Source organism: Triturus cristatus, chromosome 7 (assembly GCF_964204655.1).
Source record: "Triturus cristatus chromosome 7, aTriCri1.1, whole genome shotgun sequence".
NCBI lineage: Eukaryota > Metazoa > Chordata > Amphibia > Caudata > Salamandridae > Triturus > Triturus cristatus.
Window position 1 is genome coordinate 812,436,048 of NC_140590.1, and position 23,485 is coordinate 812,459,532.

Below are 23,485 nucleotides of genomic sequence, written 5' to 3' on the forward strand. Positions count from 1 at the left end.
GATAAATCTAACCCACTGTAATATGTGTTCTGACCAGTGCTCCAATGGACTGCCTCTGAGCACCTGTTCCTCCCACCAGCCAAGATGTAAATTCGCATAACTGGGGGCGAAACAGGTGCCCATCGCAGTCCCTTGTTCCTGCTGAAAGAGTTCATCATTGAACAAAAAAATATTCTTTGTCAAACACCATTCTATTAATTCTAAAATCATTTTGTTGTGTTCCATGAGTCGAATTGGTCTTCTATTCAGGAAATACTCAGTTGCCTTTAAACCATCTATGTGTCTTATACTGGTGTACAGTGTTGCAATATCCAGTGTCAATAATAACATGGTCTCCGCATTCCATTGTATGTCAAAGATACCCTTTAAAAAATCCGTTGAGTCTTTGATATATGAAGACAATGATTTTACAATCGGATTTAAAAAGTAATCTATGTAGCGTGATGCGTTCTCAAATAGGCTCCCACAAGATGAAATAATTGGTCTCCCTGGTGGACTGGTGAGACTCTTATGCACCTTGGGGAGCATATAGAACACCGGGATCATTGGTTTATCTCTTTTAATACATTTATATTCATCCCAGCTCAATAAGCCTTTGTCCTTCCACACATCCAGCCTTATGAAGAATAGTTCTTTCATTCTTTCATATTCCTTCATATTTATCCGGATGTAACAGTTACTATTGTTCAATTGATTGAGGGCCTCTTTTTTTATACAGTTCCCTACCCCATAGAACAATATTCCCTCCCTTATCCGAGGGTTTAATCAGTACTCCGTCTTCTTTCTGGAGTTTATTCACTGTCTTGTGGAAAAGTGCTTTTTTTGGACACATTTTCTTTTTCTTCTGGTTTGCCGCAATATATAGTTGTTTCATGCCCTTGGTTACATTTTCCCCAAAAATGTTAAGGTTGTCTTTTATAGATTGGGGCAAAAATCTAGATGGTGGTCGAAATGGGGTATGATCTTCTTGGTTCATCCCTGCAAAAAACAGCATTGATTGTTCCTCAATTTCTGGTGGGTTATCTTCACTAGCCAGTGAGATTATATCTGCCAAAGTGGGTATGTCATTTATATTCAGGGAGGCTTCATCGTTAGAGGGTTCTAGTGCTCTTACTTGCGGTGCTTGATTGGTCTTGTGTTGGTTTAAATGCATTTTTGACAATTTGAGCCTCCTGATGAAGCGGTATAGGTCCATTCTGTTACTCGGGTAATTATATTCATTACTACTGCAGAAGGACATACCTAGTTTCAGAATCGATTCTTCATCTTCCGTTAGCTTCAGATTGCTCAAATTAATCACCGTGGTATTGTCCATTAATTCTTGTTTCGTGTCCTCGTATTGGAACGCAGCGATCTTTTTGCTTGCCAATCTTGTGCTCCTCCTATATCCATCGCCTCCTCTTCTTGGTTTCCTCTTCCTTGGCCTCTTCCTCTCCTGCGTCCTCTCGTCATGCGATGGTCTGTCTGTTGTTCCAGAAGCATAAAACGGAATTCCTCAGTTACAGCTAGCCTCACATCGCGCACCCCTCTGTTGCCCTGCTCCTCTGGTTCTTGTTCCGAGCCAGTGTCTGAGCTGATTTCACTTTGTACATTCTCCTGGTGGTCCACTTGGCCACTATAAATCTTCTGTCGCCTCTCCAAATCGAATTTTCTGGCGAATGTATAGATCCGTCCTGATTCGTAATCTACACGATCTCTCAAGAATTTTGTGGCTTTCCTATCTTTGATGCGTTTTTCATATTTTTCCAGCCTGCTTTTCAAATCACTTTTAAACTTATTCACTTTGGCCTTATCATCACTCTTCTCCAAGATATCATGCAATTCCTTTAATTTGGTAACCACTTCCAGGCGCTCTTTTTCCGCATATTTTACTAAGATGCGTATCATATTGTTTGAGCTAGCTGCACTGTTGTCCGCCCATTCACTGAGCATTTCTACCTGAGGATTTTCATATGTCGGGGTGATCATTATACGCAGTCCAAGAGGCACCCGTCCCACCTGTAGATACTGTCGCAGAGATGCCACTTCCCACCAACGTGAGATCTCCCTTTTCTTTAGTTTTTCATACTCCTGTAATTGCCTAGCTATATCACTGCTCACTTTTGGTGCCGCTGCTCCCCTCGTATTTTGTGTCGGTAGAGCATTTTCCTCAAAGATTTTTAGAGCTTCTTGCTCCCACGCTGCACATTCCTTGTCACTCATTTTTATTGCCGTTGCCTATTTACCCGCTGGGGCGTTATCCTTTTCTCTTCCCCGGGGGCTGAATTCACAGCTTTGGGCTTTCGTGTAGATTCTTTATTTCCCCAGTCTGACTCCCGTAGCTGCCTCTGTTCCCGCCCTTTATTCCAGAGTTCAGCCACAATTACTCACCGCGGTTTCCGTGATCCTCCGACCTCCGGTTTCCCGCTACGAGTCTGTGGCTCCTTCACTCCGAACGGCTTCCAGGAGTTTTTTCCGATAGCAGCTCGTACGGGGGGCACGCCTGTCTCCTTTCCTCTCTCGTCGTGGCGATTTGTACTGGCGGGCTTCCTAACCGCCGGTGGTGCTGGTTCAAAAGACGTTTTCTCGCCGCATCTTGCAAATATCCAAATATAGGTGTATTTCCTCTACGAAATAAAAATCCAGCACTCCGAAGTAAAAATTGGGCACTCGGTCTTTATTTTAGTGAACGAGGTGTAACATCAACGCGTTTCAGCAGACTCACGCTGCCTTGTTCACGATGTATGTGCACCATTTTTTTCTCAATAAAATACACAACAGTTGGTGAATGACATCAAAGAGGGACTCAACATATAAAATCACAGGCTCTGCTTGGTGCACTTTGGCCGCCATCTTTTAACATGTTCGTTCCTATTCCTTTAACATGTTTTTGTATTGCACATTACGCTTACTCCCCTCTCCTCCCTTCGTACTTTCTCTACAATCATGTCAGAGTGTGTTACTCCTCTATGTATTTACAAAAAAGAGGGAGAGAAGGGAGAAGAAATATTTTTCATGACCCAATAATTGAAAATATTTTTTATACCGCAGGAATACACTCCCTTGCACACATTCTAGTCAATTATGGTCGAAATTATCCATACATTTCTATGAAATTTAGGATTTGTTTCAAAGAGCAAATGATATTTGTTCTTAACGAATATATTCGGCAAGTATATATATATATATATATATATATATATATATATATATATATATATCAACCAAGATGGCTGCCATGGAGCACCAGACAGGGGAGTAGTCCTATAACTCTTTTTCTGTCCCAGGCTTCTCTGTTGCATAGTCCTATTTCTCTTTGTATTCCAACTGACATAGGTGCTTAGAATTGTAGTCTTTTGTCTCTTTCCCCACTTCAGTGATGAGGGAGTAGTCCTATCTCTGTTTGAATTATTCGGCCATTTTGCAGAGAGGTCCAGAGTGAAGCTAAATGAGCAGTCCTAAGATGGTGAAATAGTACTGCTCACCGGCTGAACCGAGACGACCAAAGTGCAATACACTTTTACAAAAATAAATAAATAAATCAGACTTCCCAGCCCTGGAGCCTGCGAGCAAAGGAAGCAATGAGGGAGCAATGAGGCAAGCAGGATGACACTGTCCTGCTTGGTAGATTGGTGCCGTGGGCTCAATAACGGTGGAGAGATGACAAAGGAAAGGGAAATGCCACATGCGATGGGTGCTGCACGCCAAACGACCATCTCCATAGACCTGCTCAGCCTGGATGAGAATGAGCCCCTGAAGCGGCGGAGATCACCCAGTAAACAGCGCTCCCCTCTATGCACTGGCGCATTCACGGGCATAACCACACGAAGCTCACCACATCTGCGAGCTAAGGAAGTGGCACTGAGGGAAAGTCGCTGCTCCGGCCCCGATGACGCTGCACTGGCGAAAGCAGCAGGGAGGGAGGTCACAGCTCGCCCCAGACGCAGCCACCGCAAAGGTGAAAATCCCGGTGCCAGCCCACCTCCAGTGATGTGAGTAGGCCGGGACTGCGGACCGTTCACTGCCCTTAAGATCAAGCCTGGCTCGCGACGATGTACTCGCTCCAGGTGTGAACACTGGGGAGTCGTGGAGGCGGCCGCGGTCTGGGAGTGGGGGAAGCCCTGCAAATGGCGCCCAGCTTATAGGGTCGCCCATGGACGCCCACAGACCTCGGAATTCAGGAGGCTGGCGACGGTCGCGACCAGGGAATGTCTCTCCCGCAGCGATGCCTCGCAGTCATCCACGGCTCGAGGATCTGGCTATGCAGCCCAACGATGCTCCGCCGCAAAGGGAGTCACGGGCGGCAAGGGTGCCGAAATGGACTCCGGCAGCCGTCACTCGTTAGGTAGGGTGACGATCCACTTTGGTTGGGGGACCACTTAGTTCCGGGTCAGGGGTGTTGTGCAGTCAGCTTCCAGAGATCTTCGGTGCCAGAGAAGACGGTTTTAAAGGGGATGACTACCAAAATTGGTAATCCCTGAACCAGGAGCTCCTCGTAGAGGCTCCTACTCGGCGGCCATGTTTTCCAGCATCTCATCGTCCTGCCAGTCTGCTGTGTTGTTTGTGCCTGTGCTCCATACAGGTTCTTCTCAGGCCTGTGGGCATCCAAGACACCAGAAGGAATCTCCTTTGGAGTGAAGGAGTCACTCCCCTGCATCTGCAGGCACTGAAACGAAGCTGACCAGTGTGCTGTTCCTGAGCTCCCACGGACTCCGAAAGGTTCAGCAACACAGGTGGTGGTTTTGCATTTCCCTCGAGGCCTGTACTGTCTTCACAGCAAGTTTGAAGGCAGTATCCCTCGTCAGAACCACTGGAGCAGTACCCCTGTGCACAGCGTCGACTTGCCGTTGCCAAGGCTTGTTGACTCACTTCACCAGAGACCTTCGGGCTCCAAGAATCTCCAGCCTCCAGCATCTCTTGGTTCCAAGATCTTACTCCTCACCTCATCTTTTGCACTGTGGGCCTGCATCATTGGTGAGCTGCTCGAGGTCCTCTTGAGGGTCTTCTTTGGCTCCAGTGGGTTTCCCTGTTTGCTCGGAGCATACTCTGACTTACCTGCTCGTGGTCAGTCCCTTGGACCTTGCTGGTCCCGACTCTGCGCCTTTTTCTTCTGCAACTCTTGTTGCCGCTGCAAAGGCTTGTTGGTGCTCCAGCCAGACAGATCACTCCTGGCTCTTGGCATCCGACGTTAGACAGCTCATGAAGAGCTCCTGGTCTTCCACAACGGCGCCTGGTCTGCACAGCTACAGCGCCAAGGTCACCATCCACTCTCCTGCATCTTCTGACATCTTCCGTGCCTCCTGGTCACTCCTGAGTGGCATAGACTATGTCTCCTCTGCTTGCAAGTACATCTGTTCCTGAATCCACCCTTGGGTTCAACCGGACTCTTGCACCTCCTTTCCCAGTGGCATCTTTGCTGAAGTCCTCCGTTGGGGGCTATGGCGGTTTCCGACGTCACTTCGCTCCTATGCACCCAGCTTCCCTGGTGTAGGTATCCTAGTTCCAGAGGTATCCACGGGTGGGTTAACTCTCCAACCTTCCATCTTCCACGGGGTTTCTTCGGGGTCCTCTGGGAAGGGTCCTTCTTGAAAACTGCAAATGCGACTTCCCCATTGACTTGTATTGAGTACTCAGTCATGTTTCCACTCTGCACAAGGCCTCTGTGGGGTTCCTGAGTACTTTCCTTGGGTGGTTCCTTGGGTCCCTGGCCTTTCTAAGTTTTCTGGGTCCAGTGTTGACTTAGATCGTGGTTCGCATTCCACTTTATTAGTATATGGTATGGTCTCCCCCTGGGGACCACTGTGTATTTGAGCTAATTACGTGTTCTATTACTGAAGTTTTGTGTGTATTGTGATTATATCTTCGGGGAGGAGATAATGTAATGCGTTAGTGAGTGTTTATAAAAAATACATATTTTTATAACTACACTGTGTGGTTCTGTTTCGTTTAACCTACACTATATGATTAGTACTGGTAAAACAAGCTGTTTTACACTCCTTCTGGACTAAGCCTGAAGGCTGCTCTCCACATCTACCACTTAGAGAGCTTTCTAAGGTTGTCTAAGACCACTAAAATCACCATAAGGGTAGTCTGGAATAGTGCAGCGTACAACGCTTAAATAAGTGTGCACCAAATACCAAGCCAGCCTTTTACATATACATACATGCATCCCTGTAATAAATGCACACCGCTCACTACGACCTTCAGTGATTGCCACCCTATGCCCATTCCATGCCACCCACCCATTCATTCTTAAAGTATTGTGGCACTGCGTCTCCTACTTATCCCCTGTACCTGGAGTCTAATAGAGTCTTAGCTCACAGTCTTTATGGCGTACTGCAGAGTATCGTAATCTGATGTAGCACCAACCGCATACAGTGCACGCTCACATTTTTGTGGTCTGGCAATGTGCCAGGATGATGTTTAATTTAGTATGTAGGTTGTTCTCTGTTGAATGAAATGAATAGACCCTTTCTTTCACGTTCCTAGCTATCTACATGTGTTCAAGTTCACAATACTTTGTTGCAGAAACTAGTGCTCTGGCTAATAGCTGCCTTGGTCATCATTGGGTAAAAGATGCCAACTGTGCGTCATTTGTAGAAGTGACTGTCCCCTTGCACAAGAAGAATATAAAGGGATGAAATCGTCCTCTCCATTTCCTGTGAAAGGACCCTCAATCACCTTTTATCATCGGAGTTTCTTGCAAGAAAGTGAACTAGACTCTTCAGCTCATGATCTTGTCTTTTCTAGTCCCATTATTCTAATGTCACACACTCCAAGTCATTAGTTTGATTTGCAGGGTGGCCATATCTAGAATTTAAACCATCTCCTTATCTTCAGCCTATCCATAATGGCCTCTTCCTGAATCTTACCCCTACATGCCCATCCTTGTTTTCTCATTCAAGGTACTGTGAAACCTGCATTCTGATTGTTGGATTTCCCTGTAAGGCTATTCGGTTCTATGTGTCCACTAATGTGAAATGAATTATTGGGAGACAAATCTTACAGGTCCCACCCATTGGCCACACACAGGATCAAAGACTCACAATTGACGTAGATGAGCATGTACTTGGTGGAGATCTGCCGTAGCCCGTTCAGCTCTGCCATGCAGTAAAGCGACCCTGCGAGGGATGGATGTGGTCGGTAGATGATGAAGCCTTTCTTCACGTCGAAGGAGATCTGCACACCATCCACAGCCACGTCTTCGGGCGGGAACTCGCGATGCAGGGTTACCTTGGCCAATGGATTGGTTACCTGGCAGGGCAGCAAGCTCGGCCGGTTAGTCCGCAGCTGGACCACTTCATAGTAATCCTCAGTGGGCACGAAGAGCTCTCGAGCGTCTGAGGGAGCAAAAGACAGATGATAAACTTTTCGGCTAACCAGATGTTGGGTAGTACTCCAAACTGACAAGGCTGTGTCTAAAAGGGAACTGCATCTTCTATGACCGCTCATTGTTCCTAGAAAACATCTGGTCCCGCTGTGCTTTTACGGGACAGTGGGCCTGGTGCATGCGATTGATGTGAACCAGCAGAATTCACTGCTTTCATGGAAGAATACCACTGAACCAGGTCCTAGTTTCTCCACATTTGGAATGCAGTAGTCAGGTTGGACGGCAATTAATCTACATGCATTGTTACAAAATTTGCTTAAAACACTGAAATAGTTGCCATAATTTTTTTTAATTATAGAGGGGTGCCATTGCCTAATTGGTACACGATTCCACTGCAGCTGGTACCACCCACGTCACCCTACTATAGGAAAGGCCCGAAAGTCCTTGCTTTATCATTTTGTAAGGTATTTGTAAGATAATGTTAAATAGTTAAATGCTGTAGACCTATGCTTAAAAAAGAAAACAGATGCACAGCATAATTAACTGTGCTTACAAATCTGTGTTGGGGCGAGCACTGGCAAACACTGGCACAAATTAAGCACTGGGTTAAGCATTTAAAAACATGTCAAGAGTCTCAGACAACTGGGTATGTCAACTTACAGAAACAGAGTCTGGGAGTAGTTGTGCCTCATCTTTTACTTATAAAGAGGTGTATCAGACGTTTGATCAGTCAGCCACAGAACAGAGACATTGAGTGGCCAAACATTAAGACCAGAGTGAAGAACGTGTAATATCCATCACTAAAATCATTTGTCAGTGCACAAAATTCGGCTGTGGAAATGACTGCCAATTTATGTTTTTATTGCTCAGGCTCTGATGATGCCAGACTGTGTGAGATGCTCAGCCAGGACAGGCCTTTTAACTCATGGCACTTTGCATTCCAGTTCTTGTCGTTCTGCATTTATAACGGAACAAGGAAACAGAATAATTCCAGACTGCAAAGCAATCCAAGCCTGTCTGACTCGAACCTGGCATGGGACTGCGTGAAATTCTGGACCTTGCAGCCTCAGTCGAAGTTTCCAAAACCAGTAGTTGGATGAGTTCTTGCAGAGTTGTCATTGGTGGATACCAACAAAACGGACACATTCAAATAGGGAAGCACAGACACTGGGAACGGGAAACACTCGGTCTATAGCAAAAAGCCACCAACAAAACCCCAGACACCGGGGTATAGAAATATGCACAAAGAGAAGCATGAGTGCACTTGAAATCTTATTCCAAGGGAGACAGAGACTCTGGGGCAGGGGTGCAGGGGTCCATGGACACTAAACTAGAGGCACAGGGACAGAGGGAAATAGATCAAAAATATTGCGAACAGATGCAGAACAATCAAAATTAGATCTGAAGGAAACCGCAAATGCTTGCAGAAACCCACCCTCAAAACAGCCCAACATTCTCAAGGTATGACAATTGCTGTAGTATTTTACTCAATCACAAAGTAAAATAACATTTCTAAGGAGTGCTAAGGATGTCCTTTTCATATTGAGTCTTGGAATCAACAAACATTTAATCCGCCATTCTTTGCAAGAAGCGGGCCCATGGTCATTGGAGGAATTGTGGGCACGACCATGCCCAAAATTTTCAATTTAATTTTCTCTACAGGCAAATCCACCTTTGTCCACAGCAAACCATGCGCCACCTCTGCATTAATGAATTAGCTTCAGTGACAATCTGAGTACTCCAAGGTATTTCCCTTTGTCTGATAGTTGAAGAAGGAAGTAAACCAACGAGGAGAGAGAGCCCTGTGACTATCCCTCACAATACAAAAAGGGATGTGAGAATGAAGTCCAAATTCTTTCTTTCCCTAACATTGTAAACAATTTTCCAGTTATTTCAAGTTAGCTACTTTTTGAAAAACAACGTCATTTTTGTTGTAATTAAATTGGAAAGTTGGTTCTTCAAGAAGCAGCACGACTGTGCCTGTGGTTCAGTCTGCATCAGTCCAACAAGTCATCCCCGACATGACTCCCCAATGATACCTGTGATGAAGACGAAGGTCTTGCCCATCCTCTCCTCTCCGCCGTGGCAGTCGGGGCTGTCACAGAGGTAGGATCCACAGCCGTATTCTCCAGTGTCCGCAGCTGTAGAGTCCACCAGCAGCAGCTGGCTGTACCGCTCGAAGTGTTTTATTCTGAAAGGAAGGCATGGGCAGGCAGAGAGATTTCATGTTAGTGAACTCATACACTCCGTCGTCACTCAGCCAAGATCTTCTTCAGGTCACGCAGACGCATTACAATCAGGCATAAGGCAGCAGAACTATCTCTCAAATCACACACAGTCAAGTTTCACACATCACAGTGGTGCCTTATGATACATAGTAGTTTGTCTTAATTTCATAGAAATTGAAATGTAATTTAAAGAGTGAAAATGGAAAATCAAATTTCCTACTTTCTGACCACTTGATATAGATTGATGGTTTGTCATAATACAAGTGCAATAAAGACTCACATTTTTTTTCTTTACCTGGTCAAATATAATGTGTCCTTTCAAGATAGTAGCCCAAGAAACTTAATGCCACCAATCCTAAAAAATACTGACTAATTTGCGTTTAACCACAAATGATTTATCATTGTCCTAGTCATACAAACAACAATGAAGAATTATGCTCCTGGCGATAGAGGGGCATATTTACGAGAAATTGATGCAGTGCGGTGCTGCAAGCCATCTAGGTGCGCCGAGCTGCGTCATTAGGAAAGTGCAGGGATGCATCGTATTTACAGCAATACTGCGCACCCCTGTGCTTTCCTCTGTGCTGGCGCACAATTGGTGCCTAGCTCCAATGCAGGCACCAAATGCCCGTGTTGCAAGGATGAATGTTTTTGTGCAGGAAGGCACACCTTCCTGTACAAAAACAAGCAATGATGGTGTCTTCCTCATTCTACATGTGCTGCAGAATGCAGCACACATAGAAACAAAAACAATGAGGAGAAAAAGCTATTTCTCCCTGTTAAGCTCGCCTTGGGAGGTGTAAGATTTTGATGCATTCCCAGGTTTACAAGTCCTCGTAAATCTGGGAATGCGTCAAAAGCCATGGGAGTTGCGTGGGAACACCCACCGAAACACCCATGGAACGTCTCCATTGCGCACAGTAAGCTGATGTAGCAATTTGCACTGCGTTGCCTTAGTCAAGGTTTATGAGGCCACTGAAAGCCACGCAAAGAAGCTTTGTGTGGCTTCAAAAATCAGACTCAAGGCCTTGCTTCATGCATGTACCACTTTGCATGGTGCAAACGTGATGCAAGGGGTCATAAATGTGCCCCATAGTGTTTATTAATGAAGTACCACATTTACAATGAGAAACGTACATGAAATTGTGCTGTGTGTATACAAGCCCAATAGACAGGCTTAAAAAAAATGAGTTCTGGTCCAGAACCAAATCTTTAAATGTTGATATAAGGTTGTCCATTGGTAGATTTTGATATCTGGAAAAACTCAATCTCCAATCAGCTTGGCACTATTTAACATTTTCCAAGACAAACTAAGATTCTTGAGTATCAAAATGAACTTGTTAAATTAATTCAGAACCTGGCAGTAGACAGGATGGCTGCTATCCCTGGCCACATTGTGAGACCCTTTTCAAGTCCTAACTTCGCAGTGACGTCCTCCACAGCATCAATCAGCAAAAACAGTAAGGAAATTCAAGGAATGGACCACTGTGGCCTGAGGAAAGAAATGAGGAGGCACACTGCGCTAGGGCCGTAAAGATGACTCGTTCCTTGAGATGCAGTGTACAGCAGAAAGAGAAGAGAAGCCTATCTAACTGGAAAAGGATTCTACTAAAAGGCGTTCACCTCAAAAGCCATGGTCTGTGTAAAGTTCTTCAGCCAAAGTGAACACTGACCTGATCATTTCAATTTTACCCCCGAAAAAAGAGATCATTACAGAGCTGTGGTTAAGATTTGGTACTGAATAGAATACATACCTGATCAAAAAGTTCTCTGGTTATAGCGACAACTTCCTGAATGCTATTAGCCACCTGGCTGTGAAGGTAGACCACTCCAGCCAAAGCAATGGCTTATTTGGAAACTTTAATTAGGTTAATGTCAACTCTGTGCATAGTGCTGATATCAGGACTTTTTTCGGGGCTTACAAGTAGCTCAGGCATTAAACAGGCAGCAGTAAGACGTGTACAGTAAGTAACTTGGAATTTTTTAAAGAGCAGAAAATCAGGGAATGATGGATACTAAACGATGGATACAGACACTGAGGGCCAATTCTCAAAGGTAAGTACACTTTTGAATATGTTCACTACTTTTTGGTTTTCACAAACTGCATTTTTGTAGTAACTTACAACTTCGTAGTAATTTACACTTTTGTAGTACACTCTGCGTCACACATGGCATAACTCTGGTACTGCAGACCCTCCCATAGAAATAAAGGAGGTATAATAAATAGTTTGTATGCGAAAAATAAATATGTACCTTTCATATATGTGTTATCGTTAATTTATATTTTGTTATATTTTTAACAATTTTATAGAACTTAATGTAACATTATTTCCTATGGGGTGTCATTTTAAGTCTGTACTTCCAAAAAGTCAGTCCTAATGGTAATTTTCAGCATGTGGGTAGCAGCTCAGATGCATCTGTCAATCTGTTTTTTCTTGGAAATCTTGGATGAAGGCACAGGAGGAGATGGGATGGAACCACAAAGCCAACAATATGTTTAATTTCAATTTACAGTGCCATTGTGCTTATTGATGCGGCCCAATTCAAATCTTATGGTTTGACAACTTCACAATAACGCTCAAGGCATTAGTAAAGTTCTATCAGGCCAAGTGCATTTCAAAGACATCTTATGAGGGCGATATCTAGAATTATGTGGCCATAAATTAACTCCAGCTCATAAAAAATGAATTCCTTATCGTCTATTGTGTGTCCCCCAAAGTACATTGACTTTTTGAGTTCATGAGGAGATGAGATTCAAGAATCTTAGTAATCGTCCATTGTTGGGCTGGATCAGGATATGGACCAAGGAGGAGCTTAGCCTGACTGCTGAATACTCAGGGACTGTTTGCTACTTGATCACGCTTTACAAATCCCGTTTCAAGAATATTAGGGATTAATTCCTCAAATTGGGAAGGGGGGCTATTTTCTAAGCCTGAGGGTATTCATAGAGTGGATTATAAATGGGTGAAAGGAATACATGGTTAAGAGAGGAGTCTGAATTGCTTGATTCCTCTGTTCAAAAGAATGCAATGCTAACTACCTCCCAGGATATGGAGCTCTATTTAGCTCTGATGATGAACAATATCCCTGGGTTCCTATGGCTGCGGAATTTGTTCTCCACAGGATACAATGCATTTTTTCATGTTTTGTACATGTTATACTGTGCCCAGGTAAACTCTCATTGCCCCATTGCTTAAAGATAGAGACTTTTCACAAGTCCACACTGCCCTCTTTGTTTTTACAGATGCTACTTGGTGAAGCCATGCTTTTAAATGTTGTATGCTTTTTAAGAGCTATAACTAACCTTGGGAGTTCCCAGGAAGATTAATTGTGCTGCTATTTGTTTAGGTTTTGTCTTTGATTTGATTTAATTTTTATAAAGTGCAAACGTTTGCCCGAAGACGTCTTGGTGCTGCCTATGACCGGAAAGGAAACAGAGGAACTTCACAGACTTTCAGGATAGCCAGTCAAGATTCAGAGTGAAAAGCCAGGTCTTTAAAGCCTTCCTGAACTCAAGCAAAGAGGTACCACTTTTAAACTCCAGAGGTAGATGGTTCCAGTATAGGGTTGTGCAACTTATCTGGCTCCCGCCTCCCCAGGTTGCCGGCTAGTGGGAGGGAACAGTCAACTCTCATGCTGAACTGGAACGAAGAGGCCTGCCTGGAAGGTACCTTCTAAACCGGTCTTTGTAGAATGTATTGTTTTTATAGATTGTATTTATTATTCTGATGTATGCTTGTATGGTTTTAAATGTAACAGAATAAAGATATATACTGATATTGATTTTGACCGGCTATGGCGTTAAGAAATCCCTAACTTTCAGCTCACAGCGGTTTGCATGGGCGCTTTCGTTGTTTTCATATCCCGCAACATAACTGATGCAATGTTAAAATGAAACCGCCCTGAACATCTCACAGTGGATAACTGACAAAGCTGTTGGGCACAAGCGTTCACATTATTGTGTTTTACACGTTATTGCTGTTTGTGCCCGCAATGCATTCACCAGTCATTTTCTTGTGACCTATATTCCCCAATCTTTATTTACTTATGCAGATTGCATTGATGCATTATAATGATAAAGCACGATAGCATGTTGGTTATGTTTTATGGTGCTGTGCTCTTAGTTCATATATTTATATAATGTATATTGCTTTTGGTTAGGTCTATAGGGACATCCATACATAGAACGATAAGAATTCCCATGAGGTTCTTCAAACGCGGTCACTAGTCATGGGAACACATACAGTGTCTTCAGATCTCCGAGACAGAACTGCACATCTCGGAATCCAGGGAGCTCAATTCTCCATCGCCAAGGAAACTGGCCGACAACAAGTGGCGCTCTCGCAGTCAGAGCATAGCATCTCGGGTACTCGTCAAATTGCCCATAACAAACATGTATGCAATAAAGTTCTGTAGCTCTTTCAATTGCAATTAGCAAAGTAATAAGAAGAATTATGAAAAAAGAACAATATTTCTTCTCATATTTATTTCTGTTAATTTCTTATAGCTACAGTAATTTTGATATATTACCTTCGTTTTGCATATATTCTGCACTAGTTTTACTTCTAACAGGTGACCACCTGACTCAAGGTCATAACGGACATTGAAAAGTCCAGAATTGGATGCAACTACAAATCGTTGAGTTCAGATGCACTACTGCAATTACTTCAATGAAGCAAAACAGAACTACAACACCCAGGATGTAGCTAGTTATCACTCAAACATACAGGACTGGATGCAATGGCTGAAGTGGCCTGGAGAGAGGTGCTCAACCTAGCTTCTAATAAAAACCCTCTAATAATACCGAAGACCGTGTAAGCTCTGGCAGGTAATGAATGTTCCTCACATGGATCCTCCAGGTAAATTTGGAAGAGGTTCACAAACCTGTCCATTTTCCTTATTCCAAATGGTCAGATGATATACCTGCACTTCTTGGAGGCAAATCTCCCCGCTCTGACCAGGAATGACCCGGTACACAACAGCAGAGAAGGTTACTCTCCGAGAGATTGCAAGAAGTGATTGATTGCTTTCTTTAAGACACTGGATGCCATACCGGCCTTCAATGAAGCATTCAGAATCTGCACAATGGAAGGAGGGAAAACACAATTAAATTCTTTGAGCTATCAGTGGTCATGGGGAGACCCAGATTTTTGGGACAATAAGCAAGGTATTAAGCAGACACAAAGAAACGGGGTCAAACTGACTGAGCTTGGTCAAGACTGGATTGCTGTTGATTGGCCACGCACTGGTGTCAGTAGCAGAAAGATGACAAATAGTAGGTTTTACTTCTATGCAAAGAATCATTAAGTTTTTTCGCAGGATTTTGAATCCAGCATTATGCATAGCAAACAGAAAGCTTTTTTCTTTTCTGTTAAACAAGTGTTCACTGCATGATTTACCTTAGGCGCCCATCTTCGTCGTCCTCCAGGTTTTCTGGGTACCTCCACCGGACAGATCTTCCTTTGCAGCGTAGATCAAGGACATCTCCAGCTGACACAGTCAAAATTTCCCCCACCTTCTTGAACTGTCCCCTCTGCAGCACCTGAGAAAGAATGCTCTCTTCTGGGCCTCCAATGCTGGGAATGGTGGTAGCTTTGGGTTTAGGCTTTGAAGCAGCTGGTTTGGGTTGTTTGCCGGGGGGGTTGAGATCTTTTTGTACATCTTTCTTGGGTTTCTTTTCCACCTTCTTCTCCACTGCCTTATCCACTGGTGCACATTCAGCTGAAAGGGGAAAATACAATTTAGATAACACTGTGTTAGCCAGCCACCAGACCTGAGCTGAAGCAGCTTCACCGCCTCTTTCTGGGATGGTCGACACTTATAAAGTGGTGGATTTGATCACCCCACTCAATAACTGAGGTGGGATCTCCTACCCTCCCTCAGTAAGAGCTTGTGAATCATATGACCATATACAGAAAGTGAGAGAGCTAATCATTAACACCAAATTATTTTATTAGTGAATGTTTTTTATTTAGAGGTTTCACTTCATGATAGCGACACTATTTTGATCAATTGGCTCCTGTGACACCCAAGTCCATGCTGCACCCATCATTATATGGAGAGGCAGAGCAGATGCTTGTATACATGTTTTGTCTCTCAATATAGTAAAGTGGTCATTCTAGTTGGGGAGGGGCACAGTTTCCTGTAGCTTTGTACTTCTAGAGAGCATTGAACATCTACGTCTAAGTGCTTCCAACTTTTATGAGTCCGTTGAATCTGGAGAATCTCATGGGCAGGATGTCTGAAACAGGTAGTGTTCAGTCCCTATGCCATGGGTGCATCACACAACATTCTTTTAGTTGTTCAAAAGTGACCGTCTAGTTTGAGGCTCGCATGTTTTCTTCTAAGAAGCTTCTGTTTTCCTCTAAGAAGAAGCTTCTCTTCTGTGTTGTTGCCGCACAGATATTAAATAACACGTGTGCAAGGTGCTGAATCCCTGTAAAACAATAAACCCGTTTCATCAGTATTTGGGCTAGATTTCCAAGACCCTTCTACAGTCAGGATTTTCATATGTACAAACTTGAACATAAAATATCTTTCTGGGCCGTATTACGTATTGGCATTGTTTGAGCCCAGCGCATCTTTGAAAGATGCGCCTGGCGCAAACAATGCCAATGCGCCCCATTATGGTGAGTGCGGTGTCCTGGGGGCAGCCGCGAACTTGTGCTGCCCTGGGGGCAGCCCATTCATGAGAAAACACAGAGCAGCTGCTCCGTGTTTTCACAGGGCAGGCGTGCCGCCTGCACTTTCAAAGGGGATTACAGATCCCCTTGCAGGCGGATGCTGTCAGAAACTCTACCTGAGTGCAAGGGGATGTCTGGAGGGTCCATGGGACCCCCATTACCCTCTGCAGAGGGCTGCTTTCAGGGGGCGCACTGACAGTGCACCACCTTTTAAATGGCGCACTGTCAGTGCACCTCCTGAGGGCTTCTTTGACTCTGCGCCCACGTCTGTAATATGGCGGGGATGCAGAGTCAAAGGAATTCCCTCATTTGCATAGGGCACGCCCCTATGCAAATGAGGGCACACCCTCTTTTGATATCGCTGGCGCTTTAAGTGCGCCAGCACTATCGGTATTATAGAAGGGAACGCACAAACATCTGCTCCCCCTTCTATAATACCAAAGTGCCCCGGGGTGCACAAACGCCCGTTGCGCCCCCGGGGCACCTTATGTAATACGGCCTGTAGTGTCTTCCACAAGGAGTTGCAAGTTATTTAACATTGGTGAATTCTGCTCTTTGCGCAAATGTTTCTAGATTTGATGTTACAGAGCAAACTTGGCAGTCATTTTGCACACCTGATAAAGCAACAAAAATGATTGTTTTTTTCCAATCTCTCTTTGTTAGTAAATGTACGGCCTGACTTCATTTCAGAACCAGAAGGCAAACAAGCATTGGCAAAGCCAAGGTCAGGCATGTGTTAGTTGTCCTGACTAAACTATTGAAAAAAAAACATGCTCAGTGATAAAAACAAAATAGAAAGATTACTTTCTGTATACAATGCACATATTAAACAAAGAATGTAAAGTGTGATGATCCAGTGTACTTTTGAAATGCAAAATAGTTCCTCATGCATCACAATTAAGTACTCTATAGGAATTGGAATGCTACACCAGAGAGACAGTTGCATGAAATTAGAGAAAAATACTTTCTGGTCTAAGCCAAATTCCACTCTGTATATGTTAAAGTATTATTAACAATAGATATTACAGGCGTCTGCTTTGTCAGGCCAGACATAAATGGGGAGACACATACACCGTCATAAAATATAATCTGCCTGAAGTTCTGGTAAAAGATTTTCCTTTGCTTGGCATAGGCACCAGGTATGGCCTATGTTCCCATAACCTCCATGAACAGCACGTGCTATGCCACACTGCAGCAGGATTGCATTTATTGAGGTGCAACAGATTATACACCCACCATTATTCACAAATGACTGTCACAAGCCCGTGGTTAATAAGATACTCACAGAACATGATGAATGTTGTCTCGCCAGCCCTCCCCTTAGACACGTGTAAAAGTGTCAGACTTGCACAAATTAGGATATTTTAAGCATAGGAACTGAGCCTTGTGTGGTCACTCGAGTAAAGAAGGGTCATTATGCATTTTTTACATGCCACAAATAGTCTTACCAGCCCTCTTCATGCTAACACCCACAAGGCATGTGTGGAGCTGGTCACGAACGTGTTGAGAAAATTCAGTGGTGCAAAACAAATGGGAGTTTCATGGCAGAAGTGGGTGGAATTCCAGTGCGTAAGCAAAAACCTGGGAAGTGTGCTTGTTATTTTTCTCCTGTGAAGTGGAACGTGGGCTGATCTGCTGCTCTGTGGGCTGAAAAAAGCCCAAAGGCCCTGTTGCCTATAGAGACAATATGAGGAGCCAGGCAATGCATTTAGCCCAATGCTGGCTGCATTAAGGTACATATGCTGCCTGGACACCGGCCAGTGCACCTCAAAGAACCTCCCCGGTATCAAGGGTCCGTCTGAGGCTCAAGCCGGCGGCGCCGCACACACGCACTCCTGCTGGGAAGCCGCTTTGAAGACCACTATCAGGGGTCCATCACTGCAATTAAATGAATGTAATTACATTGTCAAGTTTCTTACAGTGCTGGATAGCCCAAAAAATACTTGTGCCCTTCATTTCACATTGTGCACAGTTCTTGTGCTGCAGGCCATTTCGCCGGCATTTCTCCTTTTTAGGTGTCACCTACCAGGCAGCACAAGCTGTCTTATTGTGAAAAGGCCTCCTGTCAGCCGTCAGTGGGCTTAGAGCCTGCCCACTGCTTACTTACTGTTACTCTTGTTTGCCTGCTTTGTATAATATGTTAATCGAATGTGTAAAGCGCAAGTTCATTAAGTGATCTCTTGGCACCAAAGTGATTCTGTGTCTAGGAAGGCATCCACGCTACCCAACTGCATCTCAGAGGTCTGTGTAACCAGCCATGTCTTCAGACATTTCCGAAAGAAATTCAAGTCCATAGCCACGCGGATCTTCGCAAACAGTTAGTTCCACATGCTAGGGGTCGTCAAACTCCTACCTCCAGACGTTCTTTTCTGATATATGGGGGCATCCAGTTTGTTTGCATGAGCAGATCTCCGATTACAAGAAGGAACATATTTCTTGACCTTAGCCACAAATTTGGGTGCAAGACCATTGGTGCCTTAAACACCATGCAGCATACCTTGAATTGTATCCGTGTTTCAAGGGAAGCCAGTGAAGCTTCTATAACAAAGGTGTGACATGGGTGTGTCTAGGGAAAAAGGAAAAACAACCTTGCTGCCTCATTCTGCATCCCTTGGAGTTTATGCAAGATGGGCAGAACTGCATAGGTTGCACTGGAGTAAGTCTAGATGTGATTGAAGCTATCACTATCCGTTTGTGCGCTTCAGTCGTCAGAAAAAGAGCAATTTTGCTCAACATTTTTAGGAACATGGAGTATATCCAACAATTCTACAGATAATGAGGCCTGTGAGGTACGGTGCCTCAGGGTTGTCCCACACACAGTGCGAGAGGCTTAGATGATCTCTTCAAACATTCCAAGACCGGCAACCAACAAAGTGCAGAGACACTCAAACAACCTCAGAACAAGCCGGCAGCAGTGAAGAGCACACACACACATGGGGGCCAGTGAGACTTGACAGAGCCAGAGCAGCCAGAGAACATCACTGCTACGGTGCCATCTTCAGGAGAAGATGACGCCCCACACGCTGCTTCACATGCAGTGAAAAAGTCGCACCTGATCGTTTCCATGCCTAGAAAACCTGATAGTGCTGATTAATTCCACTAGCAGAGCTGCGGAATTAAAAAATAATTCCATGTAACAAGAGTAACGCGGAATTACTAGATTCTTCCAATTCCGCTGGTGGAATTACATATTCCACCCATCCCTAGTAAAAGACCCTAATCTAACCAATTGTGCAAGGTCCTCAAGAAAAGATTTAATCTATTGAAATGCATTGCCTAGTGTACCAGCTTTCTATACCCGGTCGATCACGATTTTGTGGTCGACCGTGTCGAAGGCCACAAAAAGGTCTAACAGTACCAGCGCAACATCTTTTCCAGGATCTTCTTTCCATCTTAATTCATCTAAACTGTAGCAATTATTGATTCTGATATATACAGTGGATGAAAGACAGCTTGAAGAGGGTGAAGAAGCCCTGTGTCCTGCAAGTACTTACACAGTTCAAGGGCCACATGAGCCTCTAAGAATTTTCCCAGAAAAGAGAGCAGAGAGATGGGTTTGTAATTTTGAGTACCATTGGATTAGCTCCCAGCTTTTTAAGCAAGGGGTTAACTTCTACAAGTTTAAAGGTACTTGGTACAATTCCTTATTAGAGACATTGATTAAGGAGATTTAACAAAGGTGGGTATATTACAGCAGTAAATTCTTTCAATAGAGCTGTAGGGCAGGGGTCCTTTGGAGAACCTGTTTGTACTTTAGAAGATTGAACGCCTAATCTGCTCTCATCAATTCCCGGAAAATGTGTTAATATCGCCTTAATATACTCCTTATTATTATCCCTTGATATCAAGGGGCATGTACGGATACTATCCTTAATTCTCTGTATTATATCAATAAAGAAGTTGCTTCGTTCGTTGCAGAGTTCCTGGAAAACGGTCACTTTGGCCGCTACTGTTTCTGGGGAGGTAAGTTCCTCAAGGATTTTAAAGGTTTCTCTTTGTTTATTAGATGCTTCAACAATGCTATCGGTGTAGTAATTTGATTTATTTAAAATAACATTGCTTTATATTCAGTTAAACCCGTCTTATATTTTATTTCTAGTTCTTCCTCATATTTCCTTCTCCTCTGTTGCTCTAACTATCATAGTTTAAGTTTGGCCTCCTTAAATTCTTTTGTGAACCATGGTGCCAATTTAGCCCTAGAGGATGTACAGTGACTTTGTAAAGGCACATGGGAGCCAGCCGCTGTTAGCCAGTTTGTGAACTCTCATTCAACCTCTAGAACAGAGTCCCTCACAGTAGGTTTAGTCTGCTGAAGAGAGTACGCCAAGTCGCTTATTTGATTTGTTTCCATTTACGTACTACTCTAGTCATAGATCACTGAGTGAAAGGGGCCCTCTATATTGGGAACACAAACTCAATCAAATGATGGTCAAACCAATTACATAGTTTAATTTTGGTATTAGCCGTATCGATATTATGTGTCCAAATTAAGGGCCTGATTTCAAATTTGACAGACAGCGTTACTCTGCCACAAACGAGGCGGGTATCCCATCCGCCAAATGACCATAACATTATATCCTATGGAACTTGTAATACTGCTGACAAATTACCTCAAACATTTGCTAACATTAGTTGGCCATATAGTGCAGGGGATGGTAGACAAGAAGACATAAAATAGAACTTTTGTTTAATTCCATTTTTAAAAGTAACAGATGTACCATTTCTGTGGTTTTGCATTGGAGCTGGACAACCTTCAACTGTTTACTTATAATAGTAGCAACTCCTCCTATTCATTATCCATCTCAATTTACATGGAGTAGAGTATACCTCGGGGATAGCTTCAGGTGTAGAATCCTCGATCAACCAGCACTCCATCAGTAATAACAAGTCTGGTTTAAAGCGCATTAGATAATCATTCACTTTCAACCTATATTTACGAAGAGACCAAGTATTTAAATTTGTCATATTAACTTCATGTGCCAAAGGTTCCCTGCTTAAGCTGCGTATGCAATTTTTCAAGGAATATCTAGAGGGTTTATTCCTGTTATCCTCAATGATGTGTACAGGCTTGATAGACATTGGGTTACTGGTTGACTGGGGTGTGAGCCATGGTTAAGCAGCAACCACAATCCTAGTCAGGTAAGGTACAAGCGAACCCCAAATTAACCTGTGCTCAACCCCCTGGTAGCTTTGCACAGAGCAGTCAGGCTTAACTTAGAGGCAAGATGTAAAGTATTTGTGCAACACTTCAAACAGTAAGACAATGGAAACACCTTACAAAAAGATCCCACACCAGGTTAGAAAAATAGAGCAAAAACGTAATAAATAAAACAAGACCAAAATGAAAAACAAAATCCAATTAGTAGAACCAGAAATATTGAATTGTAAAGTTTTTAGAGTAAATAGCACAAAAAAGCATTTAGCGCCATCTGTGGATTTCTGGTTGCACCGGAACGGGACAAAGTCACACTTTCAGACCAACTGCGATGGAGCGTGGGCTGGCTACAGGGAACCAGTTAGGCCCACTGAACAGAGTACCTTAAATCCTGGGTTGTGGAGCGTTGCGTGGATCCATGACGAAGATGCGTTGTGCAGCAAAGGAGATTCGTCAGTTCCAAGATGTGGTGAGGCAGCGATGCAAGGTCCTGTTGTATCGACATCGAGGATCCCATCAACGGGGCCTGTGCTGCAAAATCTGGCATCGGGATGCGACAAGCAGCTGGAGCAATTTGTCTGTTCCAAAGAGCTGAAAGGCTGCAATGCAGAATCCATCGTCAAGGCTGCTGTCAACAAGAGATGTGAGGGCCTGCACCAGGGATGAGTCGCGCAGCGGTTGTTCTGACGTGACATCCAGCTGTGATGCGGGTCTTTCACGGCGGTTCCGATCAACGCAGTGCTGCGATAAGTCGATTCTGCTCAGGTTTGCGCTGCCATTGATTAATTAGCAAAAGAATGTGTGCCGGTGCCCGAAGCTCTGCTCAGAAGCTGCGGCCGGCTCTATTACATGTCGGCGCACCAAATGCCAAGGCTGCTTAGTCTGGAATTCACCTCATGCCTCTTTGATCATCTATCAGACACTTTCTGCCCCTTTATTCCACTCTTGTAGGTTCCTGCTTTCTCTGTTTGTGATGCTTTTCCATCTATCTCTGCCTCTGTCTTTCCACTTTGTGTGGTTTCTTTCTCTCTCTTGCTCTCTGGAAGTGTCTGATGAGGGAAAATGTGTCAGTCCCCAAAAATGAGTGCCAGTGTGCCCCACCAGCAACCCCGACTCAAATTAAGCATTGCTCCTTAACCATCATTTTCTGCATAGATGTGGCTTGGTGGGATATCACTAAAATTTAAGCACAAATGAGGACCCTAGTTGCACCCTGCATGGACACCGCCATTAGATTGCAGTGAGGCAGAAGCCAGGATAATAATGGTTTTCACAACACCCAGAAAACCATACAAATAGCTGTGGATTGGAAATCACATTTTCCCTTAACTATGCGTGCATACTTGAGAGCCCCAACTCTAAGTGCCATTGGATTGTGAAGCAGAGACACAGAGAAGGCATGGACAGGTATCATTTTTGTCAGAGTTGAATGAGGTAAGCGGGATAGGTTCTAATATTCTTACTGCCCACAGTAAGAATATTAACAATGGGCAATTAACACCTGTTAATTGCCCTTTCCAACATTATGCACCTCCGGCTCAAGAGTGGAGCAGTAAACAACAGCGGGCAATACCCTCTATAGATGAATATCTGTCATAATACATGACTTTACCATGCCTATTTTTCAACATGTTGACCTTTACAAACTGTTGTAGTACATTGTGGTACTTTACCACAAATTGGCTGTGGTAATGACTGATATTCTTATTTTATAACCATATCTATACATCGATTCACAAGTTATAGTTATCTCAAGTAACTATAACTTGTGCACTAAAGTAACAATAACTTGCGCTCTCTCTATGCAAAGTGTTATTAATTATGTCATTTCAGACGTCATTAGGGATGTTATGAATGCAGTCATTGAACATCTCATGAGAGATTTAATATGTGAGGGTGCATGGTGAGAGCACCAGATATAGTTACTTTAAGGCAAAAGTTACAGTTACTTGAGATAATTACTATTGGTGAATTTAGATAGTTTTGTTATTTTAGAACATTACGTTTTAACTGACATTCTTCACCTAACTACACAATCCCTTTAACGTTTGGTTATTTCAGTGAATTTCTAAGATTTTTCTTAATATAAAGTAATTTTTCAGTTTTAACG

The 23,485-nt window shown here is 43.7% G+C and overlaps 1 protein-coding gene across 2 annotated transcripts in view; it reads right to left on the reverse strand.

The window, feature by feature from the left end:
• LOC146810625 (platelet-derived growth factor receptor-like protein) overlaps positions 1-23,485 on the reverse strand; it is a 119,221-nt gene that overhangs the window by 90,004 nt on the left and 5,732 nt on the right. For both annotated transcript variants that reach the window (XM_085617680.1, XM_085617679.1), the window contains exons 2-4: positions 14,937-15,258; positions 9,349-9,500; positions 7,026-7,319 (exon numbers count right to left, since the gene is read on the reverse strand). In XM_085617680.1, the coding sequence (XP_085473806.1) occupies positions 7,026-7,319; positions 9,349-9,500; positions 14,937-15,258 (768 nt within the window). The remainder of the gene's footprint in view (positions 1-7,025; positions 7,320-9,348; positions 9,501-14,936; positions 15,259-23,485) is intronic.